General features: G+C 44.7%; 1 protein-coding gene across 2 annotated transcripts in view; it reads left to right on the forward strand.

The window, feature by feature from the left end:
- The window catches only part of SLC9A7 (solute carrier family 9 member A7), a 130,313-nt gene that overhangs the window by 67,262 nt on the left and 40,353 nt on the right, over positions 1-22,698 (forward strand). For both annotated transcript variants that reach the window (XM_058659038.1, XM_058659039.1), the window contains exons 4-12: positions 1,533-1,609; positions 3,757-3,869; positions 10,206-10,311; positions 10,788-10,934; positions 13,063-13,163; positions 15,149-15,237; positions 15,360-15,473; positions 17,662-17,773; positions 21,716-21,869. In XM_058659038.1, the coding sequence (XP_058515021.1) occupies positions 1,533-1,609; positions 3,757-3,869; positions 10,206-10,311; positions 10,788-10,934; positions 13,063-13,163; positions 15,149-15,237; positions 15,360-15,473; positions 17,662-17,773; positions 21,716-21,869 (1,013 nt within the window). The remainder of the gene's footprint in view (positions 1-1,532; positions 1,610-3,756; positions 3,870-10,205; positions 10,312-10,787; positions 10,935-13,062; positions 13,164-15,148; positions 15,238-15,359; positions 15,474-17,661; positions 17,774-21,715; positions 21,870-22,698) is intronic.

Genomic DNA, 22,698 nt, shown 5'->3' on the forward strand with positions numbered 1-22,698 from the left:
CCTGATTTGTTTTAGTTCAACTGATGTCATGAATATGAATATATCTGATACATAATGTTCCCCGTCCCCAAGATAGTCTGTGGTAGGGCTTTCCATGGGCACACAATTGTTGGCTTTTTTGAGGTCTAATTAAAACAAGAAAAACAAACAAAAAATTGGTGTATAAATGTATTAGTCTGAGAAAAAAACCCAGGACAATGGCTTAAGAAGCACAGTTGTAGTCATAATGTGGATGGTGTGCGCCCTCATTTGGTAACTGCCGGTATGGCAAGCCCTTGAAACATTCCTTCCTGAGCATGTGGCTTAGGGTCACACTGCATGCCTTTGCTTTGCACGGTGGCAGTATCTTCGCCAATGAGGTTTTTCTGAGGTGCGGTGCTAATTGAAAACAATGCATCCCTTGCCAGGTTCACTGCCTCCCATGGGGCAAACACTGGGGGAGGCAGAAGCCGAGGCCTCAGACCCTGTGTCTTCTGTGCAGACCAGAGAACACCTGCAGTCATTTTGTGCATATTGTTCATGGTGACTGCCTGACTTTCTGTTGTCTTTCCCTTGTGTCCCGCAGTTGGCATGCAGAAGCTCTGCCTGCCTGCTTGCTTTCTCTCTCTCTTCCTTTCTTCCTTTTTTCTTTCTTTTTGACTTTTGGAAATAGTGTTCTTGCCCCTGTTTGACTAGGATTGGGGGGGATTTTTTCTTCTTTTCCCCTACAGGCCTAATGACTTATAAGATGTAAACCCATATGTATGTGTGTGTGTGTGTGTGTGTGTGTGTGTCTGTTTTAGGGTAACCAATGAGTGTGAGAAAATTGCAGGGTTTTTGTGCCTCTTTCTGAACCATTGCTAGACATTGCATTGGTATAAGTTTTATCCTGTATGAACTTGTCTACCTTGAATGGAAGGAACTACCAGTTTGTTTCTCATTTCTCCACGTCCATCTTTATGCTCCCTCTTGCCCAGCCTCCGAAGATGGAATCCAGGTTAATATAAGGAGCTGCCTCAAGTCCTGAGAGCAGATATTTAGGATTAAATCTGTAAAAATGATTGGTCTAAGCCTCCACTGAAGTAAAGCCAGTACTAACCCTGAAAAACTTCAACAATCTTCAGCATCAAAGTTCTCTTCCGGTTTGCAACTTGGAAACAGCGTATTTAGACTAAAGAGATTGCCTTCCCCTGGGTGGTGGTTTGAATAAACCTGTGTCTTTGCATCAAAAAAAAAAGAAAAGAAAGAAAGAAAATGATTGGCCTATTTATGCATACCAGCACACACACACGCGTGTACGTAATGTTATTTTCTATAATCAGCGTGAGCAGTTTTGATTCATACCTTGATGATGTGCTCGGTGATTGGCAATGAAGAGGATATTTAAAACCATGGTATTTAAGGCTAAGTAGCCTGATTCAGGAGTAATCTCTGTTCTTTCCTGATGTAACGGAAGCAGCTGGTAGAGTATCATTTTCTGGAGACCTTTGATATGTTTCTTGTATTCACTGTCCAAAATCCCAGTGTAATTTCTGTTGCTTTGTTTTATGTAGAGACACTTTTTCAGAAACCTTGGGTCCATTCTGGCCTATGCTTTCCTGGGGACTGCTGTTTCCTGCTTCATTATTGGGTGAGTGAACTTTTTCACAGGACTAAAAGCAGCATATTTTCCCACGGGACAAGGTCCACCTGGATACCACGAGTGTCATCTTTTGATGTTTGTGATAATGATAAGAATGGACAGCTAAACTCTCCAGTATGGTAGCTGTTAGCCACATGTGCATCATTCAGTTCAAGTTACGGTTAAATTCCAGACAGGCATTTGGTATAGTAGTTAGCTAAGATACTGCTTGGGATGCCTGTATTCCACATTCCATGTCAGAGTGCTTGGGCTGGAGTCCCTGCTCTGCTTCTAATCACAGCTTCTTGTTAATGCGTATGCGCTGTTGGGGGCTGCAGGTGATGGGTCAAGCAGTTGGGTTCCTGCCACCCATATGGGAGACCCAGACTGAGGTCCTGGTTTTTGGCTAGGTCCAACCCAGGCTGTTATGGACATTTGGGGAGGTGAACCAGCAGATGAAAGATCTCCATGTCTTCTCCTTCATCTCATAATGCCAGGAAGGAAAGAAGTACTTAGAAGTTAAACAAACAAACAAGACATGGGTCATGTCAAATGGACACAAGAGAAAACTTTATGTAAAGCTACTCTTTTTCTCCTTTCTGTGCTGTGCCATTAAGAAGTCACTGGGTACAGCTCATATGCAAAGTAGAATGGGAAGGGCTAAGTTACATCCAGGTTAGCATTGACAGTTACAAGGCATGACATGATGATATGTATCCTTAATGTTGTGGGATGAGAAGGGTACTTGGCCTCTCCAAGTCTTCCACCCAAAGACACATCACCTCCATGGAACCATGAGAGAAAATCAGACAAATCTGAACTGCAGGACATTATACCAAATGTTTTGACCAGTGCTCTTTCAAACCGATAGGCACTGATGTACATGGTCTGCACTGCAGAAAATCTCATTATTATTAATAAGCTCGGTCGTAGGGTACAATGAGTCAACTCCATAACTCTTTTCACTCTCTTAACCCCACAGCTAATGTAATTATACACCTGTATGCATCCATGCAGCACACTTCTGTAATCTGTGCTACCAGACCTTTGAACACTCCTTCACTGCCCCCGTTTTTTTTCTAAGTTGTCCTATAGGAAATGTGCATCAGCCAAGCTGAGAGTAAAATCCCCTTAGATCACATCATATCCTGCACAGCAGCAGATCCTGGCCCATGCAAAGAGAGAGGCTGGCTGTGCGCATAGGACCTTGGGGGATATAGAGAGAAGTTGGCTTTTCTCCCCTTTGAAGTAATTCTGGGTGGAGAGGACAGTGAACAGACCGCTTACTGGGAGCTGTGTGCTAAGCCTCCCTGCCAGGCCAGTCGTTTGTATCACTTCAAATACACTATCTTTGAAGCTTTTGAGTTTTTGTAGCAATTTATTACACATGATGTGGAGCTCTGCCTTCCTTTCCCCCCTGTGACCTGACTGCTTAAGATGTCTTTTCTGATTGAACACCTGCTTCATCACTGCTATAGTTGTTAGTACACACAACCTTTTTGATTTCGTTATCATTTTCCATAATACAGTTTTGTAAGGTATAGGAATTCCCCTCCTCCACCTCCCATTCCTCCTTCCCCATTCTCTACCTACCCCTATTGTTTTAGTGCACACCTTTTTTTAAAGATTTATTTTTATTGGAAAGGCAGATTTACAGAGAGAAGGAGACACAGAACAAAAGATCAGCCGTCTGCTGGTTCACTGCCCTAACCATGGCTGGAACTGAGCTGATCTGAAGTCAGGAGCCAGGAGCTTCTTCTTGGTCTCCCAAACAAGTGCAGGGTTCCAAGACTTTGGGCCGTTCCCTAATGCTTTCCCAGGTCACAAGCAGGGAGCTGGATGAGAAGTGGAACAGCCAGGGCATACACTAGGGCCCATGTGGGATCCCAGCACTTGCAAGGGGAGGATTTAATCGTCATGCTGGGCCCAGTGCACACAAATTTTAAGAATAAAATTTTCAGATGCTTCAGTGAAATGACTTCAATTGCCAACTGTATTCCTGTTTGCCCACATTTCTGGGAAGTGCGCAACCATAGCAGCCACCTGATAGTTTTAATGAAACTTTTTTTTCCAAAATAGTATCCTAGGACTACTCTGCATGTTTGGTACATCACTCAGATTCTTTTCGCCTGACACTTGACCTTGGCTTCTTTTAGAAATCTCATGTATGGTGTGGTGAAACTCATGAAGATTGTGGGACAGCTCTCAGATAAGTTTTACTACACGGATTGCCTTTTTTTTGGAGCAATTATCTCTGCCACTGACCCAGGTATTTACACATTAGGCTTGAGTATGATATGTTGTTATTGAAATCTGGAAGAATGTGGGGGCAATCCTTAACTTGGGTTGCAAGAAGGAGACTGTAGCATTAAAATGGAATGGTAGAGGAAGTGAGTTGATGGTACATAGTCAACCTTGCTTGGAAGTGTATATATCTCCATGTTATTGTTATTATTATTTGACCATCTTAACCATTTCTGCATGACTAGTTCATTAGTGTTATATCTGTTCATGTTACTATGCAACCAAGTTCCCAAACTTTTTCATCTTGCAAGACTGAAACCCTACCCATTGAACACAACTCCCCAATTATTCCTACTCTTGATCCCTGGCAACTATCACTGAACTTTCTGTGTCTATGAACTTGATGACTATAAAAAAAAAAAAAAAAACCCCGAGTAAGTAGAATCATATGGTATCTTTGAGTATCTGGCTTGTTTCACTTAGCATAATGTGCTCCAGGCTCGTTTGTGTTGTGGCATCTGTCATGATTTCCTTTGTTCTCAGGCTGAACAATAATTCATTGTATGTCTGTATTATGTTTATCCGTTCATCTATCAGTGGACCCTTGTTTACACCTGTGTCTCTTTTTGCTTTGTATTTTAAATGACTGATTTGGTCATAATGTCTGCATTTAGTCTGTTTTTGTTTTCAGTGTTGTGCCTTTGGAAACAGATCATTTGGTTTAAATAGTATCTTTTCTTAGTGGAAACACACATGAGTACCTGGAGTGAAGGCAGTTTAATGTGTAATCACCCTTTGTGCAGTGCTCCTGCGTGATTGCACACTCTGATGTGGCTTCTTAGAAGTCTCTTGCCTTGTTTTTTCAAGTGTTAGTTGAACCACCTATTAAAAGTGGAGTTATTATGTGCCACTCCTCCTTCCTCACAGCTCAGAAACATACATAAAGCTCTCCTCCAAGTTGTAACTTACAATGAAATCTGCATAAAAGCAATTGAAGCAACAATTGTCTTCATTGCCAACAACTGAGATTACGGTCAGCCCTCTATGTCTGCAGCATTTGCTTCCTTGGGTGCAACTAACTATGGATTGAAAATATTGGGGGGGAATGTATCTGTACTGAACATGTGTAGAGCTTTTCTCCCCTTGACATTATTCCCTAAACAATGCAGTATAATAACTGTATAAGTGGCTGCATTGTGGTGCAGTGGTTTAGGCCTTCCCTGTGATGGGAATGGCAGTTCGGTCCCCAATGCTCTGCTTTAATCCGGTTCCCTTCTAATGCATCTGGGTAGGCAATAGAAGGTGGTCTAAGTGCAGGGGTCCCCTGTGGGCACCTGTTCAAGTGTGCTGTGCCCCACTTCCCATCCAGCTCCCAACTTATGGGCTGGGAAAGCAGCAGAGGATAGTCCAAGTCCTTGGAACCCTGCGCTTGTGTGGGAGACATGGAAAAGCTCCTGGCTCCAGGCTTTGGATTAGTTCAGCTGTTACGGCCATTTGGGGAGTGAATCGGCAGGTGGAAGACCTCTCTCTCTCTCTCTCTCTCTCTCTCTCTCTCTCTCTCTCTCTGTGTGTGTGTGTGTGTGTTTACCCTTCTCGCTCTGTAAATCTGCCTTTCAAATAAAGAGAAAATGTATTTTTTAAATTTGTTTTTATTTGAGGAATGTTGGGAGAGAGCAAGAGCGTCTACACAAGAGTCGTCATAGGCACTGTGCCATCTACTGGTTACCTCCCCCAATGTCTGCAACAGTTGGAACTGAGCACGGCTAAAGTCAGGAGCTATGAACCCAATCCAAGCCTCCCACTTGAGTGGTGGGAACCCAGTTGCTTGAGCCATCACCACTGCCTCATAGGATCTGCATTCCTGAGAAGCTGGAGTTAAGAGCTGGAGCCAGAAATGAAATCTGGTTAACTGTGATGTGGAATGAGGGAGTTTTGACCTCTAGGCTAAATGACCTGTTCCATAATTGAAATTGACATAGCTAGATGTGACTAGTAGCAATGGACTACATAGCTTTCAATAGCTGTGTGATTCTGAAGAGGCCCCGTGTCCCAAAATGTGCTGACCTCTCTTATCCTGATATTTTATTACAAACACCATAAGCAAATTGATGCTGAAAATGTGGCTGGTTGGGGTGCCCTGGTTTGTGCAAAGAAAGGTGGGTGTGAACTAGTAGGCATCCAGGTGAGTGGCCCTGCGACTTGCTGCTCAGTTGGCCACTTTATCCTCTCCCATTCAGTCCCTTAGTCAAAAGTAGGGAGGATGCTTCTTTTTTTTCTAGAGCTCTTGTCAGTGATGACCATGTGAAACGATGCATGGACAACACTGAGTGTAGCATCTGCTGACTGTGTGGGGCTCTATCCACTGTGACTCTGGCAGATTTCTCTGTTTTCCTCATGATTTTTAAAAAATAAGTAATAGATCATCAATTAACCCAAATGTGCTTCCAAAGGGCACTGTGGAAAGTAGCTTTATTGTTTTAATAATATGCTATCTGTGATTGTCTCCAGAAGTATATCTATTAAAAAATAAATTTCTCACATATCTGAAAAAGATATGTAGTCTGAAAATACATTGCTCGTCATGTCCATCTATAACTTTATTACTAACTTCTTACTAGTAGTTCAAGGAAAGACGTTAAGGGTAGCATAAAGATTATTGTGATTGTTTCAGAGCTATTAGTACTCCTCTATTTAATTAGATAGAAAGGCTTACTTTTCCAGATTATCTTTGTAATTGCTTACTTGCCTCTAATGTGTCTCTGCTATGGTTAGATAATAACAGAAGGCATTACTGTGTCTCATCGTTTTTATTTAGCCTGTGAAGATGGGCACAGTTAGGGTGTTATTTAAATGAAAGTACTAGAAAATGGAAAGTTTAAACTTATTAAACATCAGTACATTAACTTTAACAGCTTTGAAAATGGAAATCTTTCTGAAATGTGAAATGTTTTTGGAAATTAAAGGTGTTTTACTAGCCTCCTAAAAATTCATTGTTTGAAAATGTGGGTCATAAAAGAGATTAAAAAAAAATTCGGTGCAGAGTTAGACGGAGACTACAGACCAGAATGACTTCTTGTGTTTAGTACGTTGAACAAAAATTTTGGTAGTACAATATAATATTGTTTGGAATGAAAAAACAAGAGGTTCTTGTCCCTGATACACTTGGCCTGAGACTTGGATCTTCCTGTTGAAGGTAACACCATATGGGGGAGGGATGGTATAGGCTGCTGTGTAGTTGACAGCCCTCTCCATTCCGTGGTTAAGTCAGGAAGGAGTGCCATCTACCACTTTTTTGGGCCATACATTTGGATGACTCCACAATGCAAGAAAGGAAATGTAAACTTCTATTTCTGTACCATAGTGTGTTGCTGGGCAGCTGTCAGGGAAAACAGGTGTTCTTCCCTTCCAGGAACCATTATGGACTGATCCCTCTAATTTTTTTTATTATTTATTATTTTTAATTCATTAATTACATTGTATTATGTGACATAGTTTCATAGGTACTTGGGTTCTCCCCACCCCTCCCCAAACCCTCCCACCATGGTGGATTCCTCCACCTTGTTGCATAACCACAGCTCAAGTTCAGTTGAGATTCCCCCATTGCAAGCGTATACCAAACATAGAGTCCAGCATCTTATTGTCCAGTCAAGTTCAACGGCTTCTTAGGTATACCCTTTCTGGTCTGAAGACAGACCCAGCAGAGTATCATCCCAGTCAATTGAAAGCTCCAACATACCACCAGTGAGGCATTTGCTAGCTGCTATGATTTGTTCATGTCACAATGAACATCACAGTGAGTCTCATAAATCTCTCTGTGTGTGTGAATTACAACTGCAACAAATGGACAGGGGAGGGCATTGTGGTGCCACAGCCTAGAGCATTCACATCCTGTTTGGAGTGCTTGGGAAAGGATCCCACCTCTCCTTTTAATGCAGCTTCCTGCTGGTGTGCACCCTGGGAAGCAGATGATGGCTGGAGCACCTGGGTCTCTGCTAGCCATGTGCAAGACTGGGTGGAGGTTCTGGCTCTTAGCTTCAGTCTGGTCCAGCCCTAGCATCCTAGCAGTTGTGGAAATTTGGAGGAGTGAATCAGTGAATGTAAGCTCTCTCTATCTCTCTCTCTCTCTCTCATACACACAAATTAGAAAAATAAACTTTAACAAAAAACTGATAGTGTCAGAGAATATGCATTTGGGTGATTAAACTCTGAGGCAGGGCAAGGAAGTAATTACTGTATAAAATTCAGATCCATGGTTCTTTTTGACTGAAAAAGGGGGTTTGATATTGGGATGGGACTTGGAGATTGGTAGGGTATGATTTCTGGAACTGGGTGGTAGTTACAAGATGGTTTATAGCAACACATGAAACTACACATCTCTGCTTTGATTTTCTAATATAACCAATATAAGGTTATTTCAGCCTTTGGCTGAAATTAACGGAGCAAACTGACTCTTCTCAGCTTAGACACATAGATATTTAAGTTCCAGGTACAGTCCTGGGCTGGTGCCATGGCTCCTATGCCAATCAGGCATTCGGGCAAGTGATCTTTCTACTGCTTCACCCTTGGCTGTCAGTCACACAGCAGTATGACTATGTGCACATGTCCCTCTACCACAACAGAAAGAGGCGGGACTCTGCAAAGCAGGCTGGGAACATGAGTTCTCCATTTTTACAGTTCTCATAATAAGACTCATCAGTGGAGTTGTTTGTGTATGAGTGTTAAGAGAGAATGTGCCTGAAAGTGTACTAGGGTGCTTCCAAAAATTCATGAGGGGTAAGCGTTTGGCATGGTGGTTAAGATACCTGTCTGTCACATCAGAGTCTCCCTGGGTCTCCCACGTGGGTGCAGGGTCCCAAGGCTTTGGGCCGTCCTCAACTGCTTTCCCAGGCCACAAGCAGGGAGCTGGATGGGAAGTGGAGTAACCAGGATACAAACTAGCACCCTTATGGAATGCGGGTGTCTGAGGTGGTGACTATGCGCTGCACCACAGCTCCAGGTCTGTCCATGAGCTTTTGAAAATGCCCTCATATATCTAGAGTAGTGGCTCTTAACCAGGATGATATTGTTCACAAAACCCCTGCTCTCCATAAATGGCAAAGAATCTACAGACCATTTCCATTGCTGAAGTTGACGAGTGCAGTGCTACTGACATCTAGTGGTAGAGGCTAGGACTGCTGCTCAGTGGCCAGGCCTCTGAAACGGCAATACAGCCGAGGTGGAGGTTCCCAAAATGTGACCTGGGGCTCCGATGGGTCCCAGAACCCTTTCAGGGGGTCCATCAGGACACAGTTTTTTTATTCTCTCACAAGCATATAGAGAGACTTTCTTTCTGTTGTTCAGCAGATGAGTGAACCATCTGTCTGTCTTTCAATATCCAGCTCTCTAAAGAAATTTACAAAAGTGTGAAGCAATGGGTTTATCACTGTTTTGCTTGTTTGTTTATTTGGAAAATAAAATTTATCCATGAAAACATGCTACATTGGGGCCAGTTTGTGGCATAGCAGGTAAGCTTCGGCTTGTGATGCTGGCATTCTGTATGGGCACTGTTTTGAAGCCGTGGAGGATGGCCCAAGTGTTTCAACCCCTGCCACCTAGGTGGGAGAGCTGAAAGAATTTCTGGGCTCCTGGCTTTACCCTGGCCCAGCTACAGCCATTGTGGTCATTTGGGGAGTGAATTAGTAGATGGAAGATTGGCTCTCCTTCATTCTCTCTCTCTAACTGTGCCTTTCAAATCATTAAGAATAGATTTTAAAAGTATGTCATGGTAACACATAATGGGTTATTTTAAGGAACTTCAAAAAGATTGTGGGAAATTGAATTCAAAGGTAAGTTTATTTAGTCATGAAATTTTAGAAGCTTACTCCTCATGTTAATCATACATGATGCATATGTGTCCTGTTGTTTTGCAATGCAGTGAACATTGCTAGCTGTTCCCTACCAAACTAAGGATCTTCAGGGGCTTCAGTCTCCAACAAGATAAAGGTTTCCTGGGGTCCAGGGTTTGAGAAGTACTGATCCAGAGAATAGATGATTGATAAATGCCTGAGAAATATGACAGCTCTGTGCTGGGATTTCTTCCTTCATAGAGATTATAGCCCATTGCTGGAGGCAAGCCATGGAAAGGGTGATGGCATTTTCAAGCCCTGTGACCGATGTCCTTAAGGTGTGCAGGCATCGCAGTGGAAACGTAATGCTATCTCATTAGACTCGGGAAGTATGACCGTGGCCATAGACTGCCTGTGCCTCCCCCCCCTGCTGTATCTCAAACCATCTGGTCTGCAGATCACCTCTGTGCTGCCTTGAGTAGTGCTTTAAAGCCAAAACCCCAAATTGATCATTGTGCTTCGGGCCCACCTTTCAGTGACTGTGCTGGCGATATTTAATGAGCTGCACGCTGATGTGGATCTGTATGCTCTTCTGTTCGGGGAAAGCGTCCTGAACGATGCCGTGGCCATTGTGCTGTCCTCGTAAGTAGCTAGGTCACAGAGACCCAGCTTTCCTGCATGCCTTGGGCTACGTATGGGGAATGGTCTGTGTTCAGGGTGTTAGATATTGAATTGGATGGTGTTCTAAATGAGACCCACCAGCTGTCTTGATAAAGCTGGGCTGCTTTGTCCATTGCGACAGTTGATACGATAGCTAAGACAGTTACTGGGTGACTGCTGAGTGGGTAGTATACACAGTGTGGCTATGCCAAAGGAATGGTGGGTTGGAGAGGGATGGCCCAAGAATTTAATGAATTACTCAGAGCTGGCATACATCTTAAAACTTACGAATTATTTCTGGAATTTTCCATTTATTATTTTCAGACCATGGTTGGCTGTGAATAACCAAAAGTGTGGAAAGTGAAAGCATGAATGGGGTGGGAGTGGGGGAAGTCTAGTATACCATGGTGTGAAACCAGTGTGTTCTCTTCTGACTCTCAATTCCTTTCAAACTCTAGGTCCATTGTTGCCTACCAGCCAGCGGGGCTGAACACGCACGCCTTTGATGCTGCTGCCTTTTTTAAGTCTGTTGGCATTTTCCTGGGTATATTCAGTGGCTCTTTTACTATGGGAGCTGTGACTGGTGTTGTGACTGCCCTAATATCCTTTATTTCCCACCCCCCAACTGCCCCATGGTTTTTGCCCTGACCTGGGCTTGTATATATGGCATCACACGTTCAGAAAGTTCTCAGTGCTTCCTTTCACATCAGACTCTTAAGTCGATTGCTTCACCGGGCTGTTGTGGTTCCCGAGGTGCTGGCACTGTAGCTTAGGAGTGAGAAAATCTCAGGGGGCACAGCTTCTGGACTCCCCTGTCCACGCCTTTGCTATTTCTTATGAAGCCTTTCTGCTGAACCGTTGGAGAATGAATGTTGTTACCGGTGAAATTTGGTGGGTGCTTTCCTCGGCTTAGTATAGACATAAAAAGCAAGGAAACAAGTACAAGTTTAACAGAAACTTTATTCAAAGCAAAGCGAAAGGAAAGCACTGCCCGCGAAGAAGTAGGGAAGTGGAGTGTCTGACCGGACACTGGTTTTAAGAGAAATGGCTTGGGCTTTTTTAAAGAATTTGTTTTTCCATTTCTCACAGTCATGACCATAGGGAGGGGCATAGGGGGCCCAGGTGTCTGGGCTGATAGAGGTGTCTTGAATGAGAGTATTCAAGTGTCTATCTAGTCGTATTCTGGGACCCTGGCCTGCTGTCTCCCTCTCCCTAGGCCTGGGCGGAGAAGCAGAGGGAAACTCTCTTCACCTTGGTTGCCTTGGCAACTCCAAGGTCTTGCTTTGCACAGGCAGCACATCTAGTGTGTGCAGTGAACTGTGAGATGGAGGCCAGGAAATGGACACCCCCTCTCCTCCTCCAAAGCTCTAGACACAGCCTCAAGTTCTAGGGGTTAAAAGGAGCTGAGAGGCTGGGAGGACGCTGGGGTCAGGGCCACTGGCTGGGACGTACCTTACCCCAGGCTGCCGCTATCATTTGCTATTTGTGGCCATGGGCTATTCCCATAGTCATAACTAGTGGGGACCGTCCATTGGAATTGCTGCAAGGTGGCCTTCTGTAAATAGCCAATGGCATGTTGTCTCAGGCACTATGGGGACCAATCAGGCCACCCCTCCACAGATGTGCTCAGTCCTTCTTCACATTCTCTCTGGGGATGCGGTGGGGTTCACCTCATTTCTCTCTGCAAGCAGTGTGAAAGAAAAATGACCCAAGTGGCTCGTGAGATTGTGTGTGCTTGGTCTTTGTGTCATGTCTTTGAGATAGAGTGCATGTTTTGCACTGGCAGCACATCTCAGTTTAGACCACCAGCGTTTGGGATATAGCTATGTGTGGCTGGTGGGTATCCTACTGGGCAATGGAAGTGTGACTTTTTGTAATGGAGGGTTTTTGGTGCCTCGGGGATTTAAATGCTGCTCAGTGAAGCACATGCGCTGGGTTCCTGCCGGCCCCATGTCTAACAGTCATGTCAGGAGAGAGCTCCAGTCCCCCAGAAGGTGACACCAGCACCTGGAGGCTGCTCCGGATGCTTTCTTTGTATTTCTCTCCTGTGCCTCCATTGAACACTTGCTGTGAACCCGGGCCTTAGTATTTCACAGACCCAGAATCTCAAGGTATGGGGCCTGCCTGCGGCTGCTCCACCTGTGTGCCAGAACTGATCCTCCAGTGCAGCTGGAGGCCACGGCAGCACCGCTCGGCCCCTGGGGGTACTGCCAGGAGCACAGAAAACTAGTTGTCACTTTCTTCAGAAGGTTGAATCTTTATCAAACAACTTTATTGAGATGTAATTCACATACCATACAAGTTACCCACTTTAAGCATCCAATTCAGTGGCTTTTACGTATAACATTCTCAAGTTTAAAAAGCGTGGCAATATGCATGTACCCAAATATGCCACTTACCCCTTTTACAGTGTACAATTCTGAGGCCTTAAGTACACCCATGCCCCCCACTATGCATTTCTAGAACTTTCTTGTCATCCCAGTCAGAAGCTCTCAACTCCTTAAACAGTGTTTATTCTCCTCTCCCACTTGGCCCCAGCCCCTACTAATCTGTCCTCTACTGGAATTTTTCTTCATTTTAGTACTTTAAAAAGTAACTGCCAGCTTTAGTGTCCCTAGAGACAAGATGAAGGGCAAGGTCAGCCCTGAGGAATGGGACTTAGACAGGTGTGGATCTCAGTGCTCCTGGTACACCTGCCCAGAGCTGTAGTCCTTAACAGGGTGTGGACGTGACCAAGTTTACCAAGCTGCATTGTTTCCCCTTGCTGGAGACAGCGCTTTTCTTCCTCATGTCTTGGAGCACGTTTCTCCTGGCAGAAGCCTGCGGATTTACAGGTGGGTTCTCTCAGGTCTTGGGTCACCCTCTTTTGCTGTAGTGTGGCCCGGGGGAACTTGTGAAGAGATGAGGATTTCTTAGAGAAAGCAACCCTGTGAAGGTGATGTAGGTGCAGTGCTCCAGGAGTGTCCAAAAAAAGAAAAAGGTGGATGAAGTTTATAAGTTTTGAGTACTCATTTTAACAGTAACTGCAAAAGGTTACTGACTCAAAGTGCTTCAAAGGGTGCATGGAGAAGGGAATTAAAAGATATGTTTACTTGGATTCAAACCTTTCTAAACTCTGTGTATAGGGGAGCTCACAGAAATGCATATTGTGTGTCAAACTGCATACGGATTTCAAACTTTTTGTACCAGAATAAGCTTATCTGTTAATTCCATTTTTCATGCACATTTTGAAGTCCTCTCATGTATGAAAATCCTGAGAGATTGCCATGTACAAACAGCAGCAATAAATGGCAGATATATACCCTTTTACAGGTAGCTTACATCTCTTTAGATTCTGAGTGTGAACACGATTTGTCATAGTTTTTGTCTCTGGACCACTTAATTGTTGTTTCTCAATCCCATGTTTTAGAGGCACTGGATTCATACACAGGTTGTACACTCCTTATCTGAAGTGCTTCGGGTCAGAATTGTTTTGGATTTCAGAGGTTGTTTTTAAAAACATTTGGACTATTTGCACATATATAATGAGATCTTTTGAGTATGGGACTCATATCAAAATAGGAAATTAATTTTGGTTTCATATCTACCATATGCATATAGCATGAAGATAACATTATGTAATATTTTGTCATAATTTAATGCATGAAACAGTTGGAGTTGAAGGGCGTTGGAAGAATCTTTTTTCCTCTTAGGGGATGACAAACTGTTTTATGTATCTGCATTTTGACTGTCACCTCTCACATGAAGTCAGGTGTGGAATTTTCCACACGTGGCGTTATGTTGGTGTTCAAAAAGTTCTGGATTTTTGAACATTTGGGCTGTTGGATTTAGGGCCACTCAGTATAGTATTGGTGTGGTGAATCATGTGATTTTTTAGTTCTTTATATTCTCATTAAAAGAAAGAACTGAATTCTTACACTATAACTCAAGTAAAATTACCACATGTAATTTTTTTAAGATTTACTTATTTATTTGAAAGAGAGAGAGAGAGAAATCTTTTATCCCCTGGTTCACTCCCTAAATGGCCACAATGTCTGGAACTGAGCCAATTTGAAGCCAGGAGCCAGGAGCTTCTTCCAGGTCTCCCACATGGGTGCAGAGGCCCAGGCACTTGGATTATATTCGACTGCTCTTCCTGGACCAGTAGCAGGGAGTTGGATTGGAAGTAGAACAGCTGGCGCTCTAACTGGCTCCCGTATGGTATACTAGCTTAACATGCTATGCCAATAAAGTACCTTTGTCATTTTTTTGGAAAAATATGAGAACATATATACAGTATCACAAAATACCATATTCTCTTAAAACTTGACAGCTGTTTATGAATGTATGTACTCTGGGGTGTAACAATTTTAATAGAATAGTTACCATTAACTAGAAATCAAATCATCAGGGCCTGGATAAATTGAATAGTACTCCCAGTTTATTTCATCTGAAGCCCCAGACAAAGCCATAATGTAAAATATTGGCTTTAAATTAAATCCACTCCTTCTGAAACCTGAGAAGGATGTAATAAAATGATGGGCCCTCACAGTCTGTGAGGGAATGGGTGAGTGTTATATGCTGATGGCTGCTCACAAATTCAGTAGGAGTGTAGACGAGAGAAGAGAATGCCCTTGACCCTGAAGTCAAAGAGGAAGGCGGGGCACTCAGCTCTGACAGCAGGTGGGGGTGGGGGATATAAAGTTTGCTTTGAATGGTGATGGACGGGGATGCTTTCAGTATTGGGAAACTTGAGAAAAACATTCAGTAAGTTGACTATTCTGAGCTGGCCCACATTAACTTTCCCCCATTGATGGAAAAAAATATAATCTCTTGGCAGGTGTTGTAGCTGTTCTTTTCTGTGGAATCACTCAAGCTCATTACACCTACAACAATCTTTCAGTGGAATCAAGAAGTCGAACCAAGCAGGTCAGAAGGAACCATTGATACTGACAAGTTGTCATTGTCATTGGTACTGACAAGTTGCAACCTGTTAGCACAAGGAAGAGGGTGCGTCGGGTTGACAGCTTCCTTTTCCTTTCCCCGGGCAGCTCTTTGAGGTGTTACACTTCCTGGCAGAGAACTTTATCTTCTCCTACATGGGACTGGCACTGTTCACCTTCCAGAAGCACGTTTTCAGCCCCATTTTCATCATTGGCGCCTTTGTATCCTTTTTGCAGTCCACCATTTTCTACATAGAGAAAATTGCCGGGGTGCAATAACAGCAACAAGGATGATGACAACAGTAAGGATGATGATGATGATGATGACAATCATGATAGTGGTGTGATGGTAGTGGTGGTTTCTCCTTTAGGAGTGTGCCTGGGCCAGTGCTGGTTCATGCTGTTTTTTATAAGAAAAAGCAAGCTCCAATTGTGTTTTCAGAAAGTAAATGTGCTTGATTTAAGGGCCTTGACATTTATGCTAACATCATCCTTTTGACACTTTTTTAAAAAGATGCTTTCTCCATGAAGCTGCTGTTTGGCAAGTGATTGTTTTGTGACGGGCCCTTCTGGGTCTACTTAAAGGTCAACAACCATGTCAGTCCCCAGAGTAATTTTGGATGTCCCGTTAGTTTGGGTCAACTGAAGGTTTATACTTACTCTCAAATGTACTTCCAGTGTGAGCAGCCCTTCCTCATCACCATCCCCCAACCCCCTGCCCAGGAACACCTGCAGGCAGTAACCACACCTTCACCCACCTGAGCTGCCCCTGCTGCAGATCAGGGTAGGAATAGGACCCTTTAGGAGAAAGAAAGGAAGGGCAGAAAGGAGAGCAAGACAAGACAGACAAACCAGCTTGGTTCCTTGATTGGGTCTCACAGTGAGTACAGTTTTTGGCCGAGAGCTGTAATGTTGGGAGTTGTTTCTCTCAAATGATGGGGCATGTGACTGCCTAGCAATGGCTCAACAATTTGGTCTTGTGAACTTGGGCTCAGATACCATTGTTGCCATGAAAGTGAAGTCTTCTGGGTCTGAATTTCAAGATCTTGAGCCGTCTGTCTATTGCTGGTTATTCACGTGACCTTTCCCCCAGGCCTCCTGAGAATTCTTAGATCTTTGATTACTGATCAGAAAACAAAAATTAAAATAAAAAGGTAGGGGAAGTGTTTTTCTCTTCTAGGCTTTTCATTACTTGCATAAGATTAACTAACATTCTCCAAGCCTCTTGGTAATGACAGTGACCTGACCCATTGCCTTCTAGTTAGAATGCTTATATGTCACCTGCTCACCAGACTGGGGGCTGAATCTGCAGGCTCAGTTTTTTCTTCTGGAAGAGGGATCTGGCATGCTGTTTAGATTTGTCTTCCTATGGAGCATCCTGAGCATGCCAGATGGAGCTGAGCCTGTTTGCAGAGGGGGGCGCTGCCCATCACTTTAAGTGCTTGTCGCTCACTTCTGGGCTAGAACGTGCTTTGTACCTACTGCCTGCTTCCTTCTGATAGAAAAAAACAAACAAAAACAAAAAAAGGAAAAGAAGTAAAACAGTCCTTGTTTAGCCCTTGGAGGAGGCTAAGACTGTTCCCCCCCCCCCCCGGGCTGCCCGCTGCAGCTGCTCCTGCAGCTGGTGGCAGAGGAAGCTTCCAGTTCCTCTGGCTGTCCCCGGGGGTTTCCTGCTGTGACTAGGGCCTGTGCTGTTCTCTGTGGGGTGCTGTTCTAAACCTGGCCAGTAGCAGATGACGAGTTTCCCTGAATTCTTGGCTTTCCATGGTAGTATGTCTTTTTCCATTTCTTACCATCTCCTACAAGGCAATTCGGCCTTGTAGGTACAGAGAACTCCCCAGCTTAGCTCTTGGGAGTGATCTGAGTGCTGGGAGGATGTTTCAGTTGCCCAGCCTCTTCTTTATAAGCTCTTGCAAGCTCCTCCTGATTCTCAGAGTTCCTGATGTTACTTGCAAATGAAGCTGTTTTTAGAATTTGACTCTGGGATTATGGATTATGTTTTTTTTTTCCCCCTTGTGGATTTTTTTTTTCTTCCAGCAGAACCCAACCTTTTGCTTCTTTCAAGTCGTCACTCCCATCATAGAACTTGAGCTTATTTCTGGACTCATTTTAGTCCAGAATTGGCCAACAGCTGTTGAATTAAATCGCGAAGTTTCAACAGAGAGTCCCAGACTGTGGGCTGGAAAGTGCCTGTCCGAGTCAAGAGGTGGGGAGAGAAGGTCAGCTGCCTCCGCTTGGATGGCCAGAGGAGTGCTGGGCGGGCAGCCGGATGGCCTGACTTTTGCGGGGAGTTCCCTGGGTCACACTGACGTGTCATAGCATTCCTGCCATCACCCTCTCAGTCGGGGGCGGGGGGTGGAGGTGCCATTTTGGAAATCTGTTGTGCCCTTAACCTCCACCTGGTGGTCAGGTTGCCATCTTCCTGGGCAGAGCTGCACATATCTACCCTCTCTCCTTCTTCCTCAACCTGGGCAGAAGGCAGAAGATCGGCTGGAATTTTCAACACATGATGATGTTTGCAGGTAAAAAAAAAAAGTGTGTAAAGGACATGAGATTTTATTCAGCAGGCAATGGTAGTATGATTAAAATATGGATGCTCCTTCAATTAGTGGCTAGGGTTACATGCTCATTAAACCTGTCTCCCACATGTCCCCCTTTGCACTGCACAGCTGAGGCAGCCAGAGAAGCCAGTGTAAGCAAAAAGGCCAACAAAGAAGCACGCAGGTGTAAAGAAAGGACGGGGTAACTGGCCTGATTAGACGGGGAGGGAGGGTGGTAAGCGCCAACGTTTGTATAAACAACGTGCCGATTACACCGTCGCTGCCTCCTACGGGAGCACTGCTTCCTGTCCCTGCTTCCCCACTTCTGATCAGCTCACTGCTAATGTGCCTGGGAAGACAGCAGAAGATGGCCTCAGTGTTTGGACCCCTGCCATCCAAGTGGGAGGCCCAGGTGGAATTCTTGGCTCCTGACTTTGGCCTTAGCACAACCCTGGCTGTTGCTTCCATTTGCGGATGGGATTTCTCTTTGGCTTGCTCTCTCTCCCCCTCTCCCTCTCCGATTCTGCCTTTCAAAAAAAAAAAAAAAAAGAAAGAAAGTAAGAGGCATACCAGTCCCTTTTGCTGCCACAGTCATTCCTAGAGGTCCCACGGTTATGTGGAGATCACACCAGCAGGGTCTGCTTAGGGAAGCAGCGGCTGTATCTCCTGTTGGCTCATGTCTCAACCCGGATTTGCTTGCCCTTGGACATTTAGTCTACAAGCCACAGGTCCTGGCTGTGGATGATGCAAAAACTAGCTTTCCTTCAGGGAACTCACAGTGTACTGGGGAGAGAGGGGGAGGCAGGTGCATAAAGAACTCATTTTTTCCGCAAGAAAGGATTGGTGAGTTACACCAAAAGAGATGACTGAGATGTGGATGAGAAGCCACAGGCTCAGGCCACCTTCACAAGGTAGGTGGCCTCTGGACTGGGTTTAGAAGAAATAGTGCTTCAGGAGGCTCAAGGCTGCAAAGGCAGACAAGTACTGCCTGGCCTGGCTCGCTCTCACAGCACACTGCCACAATGTCTGCAAGAACAGGCATCCGTCTGTCTGTCTGTCTTTCTTTCTTTCATGATTTAATGGTTTGAAAAGTAAAGTTACAGAGAGAGGGGGAGAGAGATCTTCCCTCCGCTGGGTCGTTAGCAAGGAGCTGGATCAGAAGTGGAGCTACTGGGACTTGAACTGGCCCTCTTATGGGATGCTGGTGTCACATAGGGTGGCTTCACCCACCGTGCCACCACACCAGTCCCAAGAATGTGTCTTTCTAGCACATTCTCAGCTACTGGTGCTGGTGTGAGGATTATACTTTGGGAACCACTGATGCAGAGTAGAGCCAACAGAGCAGTCCAGTGGCCGTGGGGCAGTATCTCCAGCCCACTGAAGAGCACAATGGCCAGCTCCTGCTTACAAATTAGGAAAATGCCGACATGCAAGAAGAAGAGGAATTGGAGGTATCTGTCTTCCAGGGCAGCCTCAGATATGTTCCTCAGCTTTGGTGCTAAAAAGTTAGGGACATGGTGCTGTTTGAAGTTATTGCTGAAGAAATTGTTGAATGCTGGGAGAAATCTAGCTATTGAAAGGCACTGGAATACGCAAGGTTTCACTTTCATATTGCTTGCAGCCTTTACCTAGTAAGACTAAAATGTAGCCTGTATTGTCTCTGACTTCAAGTTTTTATTGACCAAAGGCATGGTTAACTGTGCGGTGATGCAGATGTGGATAAATACACCATACAGATGAAAGAAAACTAACTGCTTTCTCTATTTGCTTGATGAAAATATTTTAAAACGTTCGTTTATTTGAAAGGCAGTGTGACAAAGGAGAAACATGCACACACACACACACACAGATAGATCTGCCGTCTGCTGGTTCACTCCCTAAATGCCTATAATGGCTAGGGTTGGGCGAGACTGAAGCCAGGGGCTCAGAACTCCATCTGAGCCTCCTATATGGGTATGGCAAGGGACCCCAATCACTTGGGCCGCTGTATGCTGCCTTCCCAGGCACGTTAACAAGAGGTTGAATCAGAAGTGGAGTAGCCAGTACTTGAACCTGAACTCTGATATGGGATGTGAGTATGCCAAGTGGTGGCTTAATTTGCTGTGCCACCAGCCTCACCCTCTTTAATATATATCCTCTTAAGTCAGTGTTGTGTAGTGATTGTAATGAAGTGCTCCAGTTATATTAATAAGTGAGAACTTTGGGGGAAAATGTGGGTCAGTGCACAAACAGGTGCAGTGAGCCTAACTTTTCATGTTCTCATATGGTATACATACAGCCTTATACATGGTGAGTAAAAATTTCTTCTAGCTATGTGCTGAAGACTCTGAATTCAGTCTTTTTTTTTTTAAAGATTTATTGTAAAGATTTACAGATAGAAGGAGAGACAGAAAGATCTTATTTTCTCTGGTTTATTCACCAAGTAGCCGCAATGGCCAGAGCTGAGCTGATCCAAAGCCAGGAGCCAGGAGCTTCTTCTGGGTCTCCCATGTGGGTACAGCATCCCAATGCCTCAGGCCATCCTCAACTGCTTTCCCAGGCCACAAGCAGGGAGCTAGATGGGAAGTGGGGCTGCTGGGATTAGAACCGGTGCCCATATGGGATCCTGGTGCATTCAAGGTGAGGACTTTAGCCACTAGGCTACCATACTGGGCCCTGAATTCAGTCTTACTTACTGTACAAGTTTATGAGCATGGCATGGGAAAGGAACAAAGAAACCTAGAAATCTGGATTCTAAAACATTCCAAGCAGAAGCCAATTAGTGCAGATGAACTATTAGCACAGGGCAGCTCCTTGGTCCTTTCTGGCCCCTGAGCACAGAGTGCCTTCTGCACATGAGTTTTTGCCGTCTTTGTCTGATCATAGGGAACCCTAACTCCCTAAATTTCAAACTCGTTTAAGCACCGCTTCTCGGCCTTTTGGCTAAGATCAAGTGTAAACCCGATTAAGCAGCTCCTAAAGAGGGGTCTATTGTTTTCATTACTATACCTGTATTGCAACATAGTCTCCATTATTATAGTGTTGAGTTTTCGAAATAAAAACTTGCAGAAATTTGTTTTGTTCCTCTCTTCTACTGCCTGAATTTGTCTCTTGATACAAAAAAATGTAAAAATATGGAATATCTGGCCCCTTGCAGAATGAGTTGCCAACCCCTGATGTTAAAGATCAGGGTGTCTTTTCATTGTTTTACCTGGCTTTCCCTATGCCAAGGGAATGTTCCACAAACATAATGCACACGTCATTTACTTGACATAGTTACACCTAGCCTGCTTAAAAAAATATTTGATGTCACTGTCTCAATAAAATGGATGAAAATGGAAAAGAGAATATTTGAAAGATGGGCGGAGGCATGCTGTCTGCTGGTTTGTTCCTCGAAATGCCTGCTGGCCTTGGGGCAAAGCCAGGAGCCCACTTATTTGAACTATGACCTCTGCTGCTAGGGTCTACATTAGCAGGAAGCTGGAGTCCAGAGCCAGAGCTGAGAATGAAGCTCCAACATTCCCATGAGACACACAGGCAACGTAACTGCTGTCTTACCTGGCAGGCTGATTGCCCATCGCCTGACCTGTTTCATAGAGTGAGGTTGGCCATGGAGTGCTTGGGCAGCATTTGGTGGCAGATTTGGAAAGCGAATACTTCTCTTTCGTATTCCTGTTTAGGAGAATCAGGTAAATAATACAGTGTAATTAATTGCAAATTGTGCTGGACCAAACAGTGTGATGCTTTTCTCAACGTATAAGAATTTTGCAAAGGTAGTTTTAAAGAGGAGAAAACCCACACACCTTTAAGGTTCTTCCTGAGGAGAACCAGCTGGTCTCGGGAGCATGAGTGGCTGCACTGTATTAGCCCTGCAAGGCAGCTGTGCGTTTCAAGGAGCCCTTGTGCTGTGTCGGTAGACATACATCTCCTCTTTCGGTCCTGCAGGCCTCCGGGGCGCGATGGCATTTGCCTTGGCCATCCGGGACACGGCATCCTACGCTCGCCAGATGATGTTCACGACCACCCTCCTCATCGTCTTCTTCACCGTGTGGATCATTGGTGGAGGCACGACACCCATGTTGTCATGGCTTAACATCAGGTCAGTTCGGAACTGAGGCTGGTCTATGGTGTCTGTGCCCCCTTGTCACTGGTCTCGGGGCGTTCCTTGTGCCCAGGCAGGAATGTAGCACAGCTCAATCCGTGCGCCACACTTTTGTACAGAGTCTTGTGCGTCATTTCATCTTGGAAGATGAATTAAACTTTTAAATGATCAACAGAGGTCAAGGGCCCTGAGTTTACCAGAATAAAAAGAAAATGCTGCTGAGCACTACAAATGCACAAGGACTTGGAAACACCTGGAATTTGCTAGCACCATGACAATAGGGGCAAAACCTTAAAAAGTCTGAACACTGGTTGGTGAGAGGAAAGACCTGCATGCCTCCTGCCCTCCAACCCCACCTATATCCAGTTCACACCCCTTTGCACTGAAGTACAGGGCCTGAAGGTTAAACTCATCACCCAGAAGCAAGAAGGGGCAAGTGGAGTTTGATTTTTATTGTGCAACTGCGTGCTGCGTTTCTTTTTGCTTGAGTGCACATAAAAAAGCACCATTTCCTGTGTGACCTTTATCTGTCACAGCCTCGTAAAGGTCCCCTGCCTGTGGTTTTGCATTTGTGTCAGAGAAGAGAGGTGCTGGCCCAAGTGTGTTTTTAAAAGAGTATTTGCATTTCAAACTCTGTGTGTATGTACCCAGACAGTACCTTATAGTCAACAGGACTTTGGAACAAGGTTCTTAGACACCCACAGCTCAATTCTAGCTCTGGTTAAGGAGAAGCCATGGTGTTTCTGGGCGCTCTCCTAGGTTCTCTTGGGTAGGTCGTACAGAATTGTGACGAGTAATTCTCTGCAAAGCCACAAGGTGGCAGTGT

This window comes from Ochotona princeps, chromosome X (assembly GCF_030435755.1).
Source record: "Ochotona princeps isolate mOchPri1 chromosome X, mOchPri1.hap1, whole genome shotgun sequence".
NCBI classification, from domain to species: Eukaryota; Metazoa; Chordata; class Mammalia; order Lagomorpha; family Ochotonidae; genus Ochotona; species Ochotona princeps.